General features: G+C 33.4%; 1 protein-coding gene across 6 annotated transcripts in view; it reads right to left on the reverse strand.

Annotated features, from left to right (window-relative positions):
* add2 (adducin 2 (beta)) overlaps positions 1-4,320 on the reverse strand; it is a 24,972-nt gene that overhangs the window by 14,367 nt on the left and 6,285 nt on the right. For 5 of the 6 annotated variants that reach the window (XM_016460734.1, XM_016460733.1, XM_016460737.1 and 2 more), the window contains exon 3: positions 475-616. In XM_016460734.1, the coding sequence (XP_016316220.1) occupies positions 475-616 (142 nt within the window). Of the gene's footprint in view, positions 1-474; positions 617-1,962; positions 2,126-4,320 lie in introns of those variants that run through there. The other variant, XM_016460735.1, reaches the window with a different exon arrangement.

A 4,320-nucleotide genomic window follows, 5' to 3' on the forward strand; every position in this document is an offset into this window, starting at 1 on the left:
TATCTTTTTCTTGCAATTCAGAATTGTAAGATATAAACTCAGAATTGAGATAATTCTTAATTCTGAGAAGTCTGAATTTTGAGATATAAACTTGCAATCCCCCCCCCCAAAAAAAATAAAAAATAAAATTTGCAAGATGTAAACTCAGAATCTCTAGACATAAACTCGCAAAGTCAGAGTTGTGAGATAACAGTTTGCAAATACTTTTTTAATGATTTTATTCTGTGACAGAAACAAGCTTCCTAAAAACTCTTATTAGGCAATAGATATAAAGAATACTTTTGTCTTATATATGACAATAATCCACATGATTTTACAAGTGAAAGAGATCACCAAGCAGAGAAGGATGTGCAGTATTTATATGAAATGTAGTGTAAACACATCAGGCTTTATTTATGAAACACAAACAGAACAACCTTCTGAGTAAATCATTTGTAAATCCTTCCTAGGTAAATGACTGCATGTGTTACGTACTGGATTGATTGATGGGCAGCGAGGCTGGAGATCCGTGAGTGGCCATGAAGTCTGCGATCTGTCTGAGAGCCCACATATTGGAGGAACTTCCTTCTTTCTTCATCTGCTCCTGAATCAACACATCCAGCTCCTCTCTAAAGGACTAAAACATACAAATAAGATTCAGTACTCCGCTACACAATGCACTAGTACACACAAATAAAGGAAAAAGCACATTGTGCACATAGGTGGTTATTAAATAACACATCCATTAATTTATTATAAAAAAGCAGCATTTTAGGTGTAAATTTAGAGATATTATTACAGAATGTAACTGGTAACTTTTTTTTTTAAACCTTTTTTTCTTTTTGCTCTTTCACCTCAAGTTTGGTTAAACATTTTTTTTTTTTTAATGTTTTTGAAAGCAGCCTTTATACTCACCAAGGCTGCATTTATTTGATCAAAAATACAGTAAAAACAGTAATATTGTAAAACATTATTACAATTTAAAAGAGCTGTTTTCTATGTTAATATGTTTAAAAATTTTATTTATTCCTGTGATGCAGAGCTGTATTTCAGCAGCATTACTCCAGTCTTCAGTGTCACATGATCCTTCAGAAATCATTCTAATATGCTGATTTGGTGCTCATTATAAAAGTTGAAAACAGTTGTGCTGCTTTATATTTTTGTGGAAACTGGGATAGATTTTTTTTATGAACAAAGTTTGAAGAACAGCATTTATTTGATTGATCAAAAGTGACAGTAAAACCTTTTTTTTTTTTTTTAAATTGAATATACCCTTGCTGAATAAAAGTATTACTTTCTTAAAAAAACGTAATGTATACTGTAACCAGATTAGCATTTCCTTAAGAAAAAAAAACTATTAAAGTTTCACAAGTTTAGCTTTTAGGCTTTTTATATGTACATGAAACACTGCAATACAGTCTTTCCCTTTCTTTTCTATCATTATCAACAAATACTATGACAGTCTTTAGTAAATGTAGCTATAAATTGCTAAATGTATATGCAAGAATAACTGAAGCAATCGCTAAAGTTTAATCTCAAAGTTCTTAAAGTCAAAAGTTTACAAAAACTGTCAATAGACTGAAATAGATTTCAGAAAGTCTGAATAGAATTTATGAATAATTTGTGTTAAGCTGTTTAGACTGAATTAATTTCAGATGTTTATTACTGAAGAACAGGAGTTTATAAGAAAGTTTGTAATAAACTAACTAGAATGTTTGAGGAATATCAATACAGTTTTACCTTGTAAGTACTGTAATAATTATACAAGAATCAGAAATGTTGTATAAGTTTTAAATAAAGCATTAAACAATGTCAGTCGGCCACATATTTAACAGTTGAATGCAGCACACACAAACACAGTATAACAGACATAAAACCCAGATAAAACAATACATTTGTGAACATATGGAAACAAAAAGCTGGAAGAATTTTTGAGTTACAGGATCCAGTACAGTCCACAACGGAGAAAGAAAAATAATTGACCTCTTCAGTTCTGTCCTTCACTCAACACGTTCCCTCCATACTGAGTGGTTTTTATTGTTTTGCACCAACACCTAAAACTCCCTGCACTCTCTATCTCTATGTTTTCTCCTCCCCTGCTCTCTCTCTATCTCTCTCTCTACGGCTGCAGCTGTCCGTGGTGATTCAGGGCAGATTATATCTGAGCTGTGGAGATAATCATATCTTTGGGAACCTAATGAGGGGGAAGGGGAGAGAGGACATAGGGATTGGAGGCAGGACATTAAAGGGTGGACAGAACAGGCGAATTAAAGGAGACAAACCAATGTGGGTCCTGGAAGTAAAAACCTCATTCATTTTCTCTGTAGAGAAAATGTATTGATGGTGATAATATATAAAACCTTCAAAACATAAATAGCAGGAGCTCAGATAAATATTTTAAAATATAACTGCAAATATAGAATATTTCATTAAAATCTCCATACACTCTTAAACTGCTTATATATTATCATTAACTTCAAACAAACTTATAAGCAAAGCAAAGCAAATTTATTTATATAAACTTATATAAATTTATTAAAATTTAGGGATGAATCCAAAATTACCCCTACAGTCTTAATATGATCATCAAGCTTTAAGGAAAGTGAACCTAGCGGAGCAGCAAAGGTAGGTGACATAGAGGAACCTACAATCAGTCTTCTCTCATTTAATTGAAGCTGTTAGAGAGCCAGAGCTTAATGTCAGTATAGCATTCATGTACTTTATCCAAAGAACATGATTCATCTAGGCTCACAGGAAAATAAAACTGAAGATCATTGGCATAACAATGGTAAGTAAGACTGTACTTCCAAAAAATGTTGCCCAAAGGAAGCACATGCAAAGAGAAGAACAGCGGCCCCAAAATCGATCCCTGTGGAACACCACATACTAAAGGAGCAGATGTAGAAGAAAAGTCTCCTTACTGCACTGAAACGGTCCTGTCCTTTTAACTACGATGCAAACCACTGAAAGGGCTGTGCCCTGGACACCAACCCAACACTCCAAACGATTAAGAAGAATCTTATGGTCAATTTGATCAAAAGCAGCACTACCTACGATAATAGGATATCATTAGTAACTTTAAGTAGTGTAGCTTCGGCGCTATAGAAGGTCCTAAAGCCCGACTGGAATATATCTAAAATACCAAAAGTGTTAAAATATGAGAAGAGTTATGAATAAACCACTTTTTCTAAAATCTTGGAAATAAAAGACAGTTTAGAAATAGGTCTAAAATTATTATACACTGTATGAACCAAATGAGTTTTTTCAACAAGGTATGAAGAATTGCATGTTTAAAACTAGTTGGTACTACTCCACTCATCAAGGAGCTACTGATTATATCTTTAAAAATATTTGACTTGCGACTACCTCCCTTAATTTTAGAGACAATGTCCGCAAGCGGCGCTGAAGAAACTGGTTCAAAGTGAGTGAAAAAAAGTAGACTGTGTTGGATTTGGTAATGAAAGGGAATGTGAATGTACAACTGCACTTCTGACCTTCTCAATTTTTATTTTTTATTTTTTTTTAAGTAAAAAACACTAAAATCTCTTCACAAGTCTCTTGAGTAGCATCTAGCATTACATTCCTTGAAGGGTTTAAAACAGACTCAATTGTGTCAAACATTACTTTTGGTTGATTTACATTATCTGAAAATTACCCTTGAGGAGAATTTCATTTTCGCATCCTTTACTGCCTTCTGATAGTTAAACAGGCATTTCTTTAACATCTCAAATGAAATTTGAAGCTGAGAACGGGTGACACTGCTTACCCAAGGTTGAGAGACTCCTTTACTTTTTTTAATTTAAGCGGGGCAACATTATCTAAAGCACGAGTACACAACTTATTACAAGCTTCAACCAGCAATCCAATATCATCCCCACCTGTGACATTGTCATTAAAATGTGATGAATAGAATTCCGAAAAAGAATCAGCAGTTGAAGACTTAATAGTCCTAGCATAATATGAATGCCGAGAAGAGGTTAGGGGAACAAAAGAACAAACAGCATCAAATACCACTGAATAATGATCGGAGATGCCTACATCTGAAACCTCTAAATTGGATACAGAAAAGCCATATGACAACACAAGATCTAATGTGTGACCTTTCTTATGAGTAGGACCAGAAACATGTTGTATTAAATTAAGACTCAATAAGAGAAAGAAATTAATTAACCAGTGGCTACATAAATGCACATTAAAATCCCCAATGACCAAAAGTTTATCACAGCGAGACACCAGTCCAGACAGAAAATCAGAAAAATGGTGGATGAACTCATTGAGTTTAGGAGGTCTATATATTAAGGCACAAAAAAAAAAAAAAAAAAAGAAAAAAAAAAACGCAAA

This window comes from Sinocyclocheilus anshuiensis, unplaced genomic scaffold (genome assembly GCF_001515605.1).
Source record: "Sinocyclocheilus anshuiensis isolate Anshui unplaced genomic scaffold, SAMN03320099.WGS_v1.1 scaffold36, whole genome shotgun sequence".
Classification (NCBI taxonomy): domain Eukaryota; kingdom Metazoa; phylum Chordata; class Actinopteri; order Cypriniformes; family Cyprinidae; genus Sinocyclocheilus; species Sinocyclocheilus anshuiensis.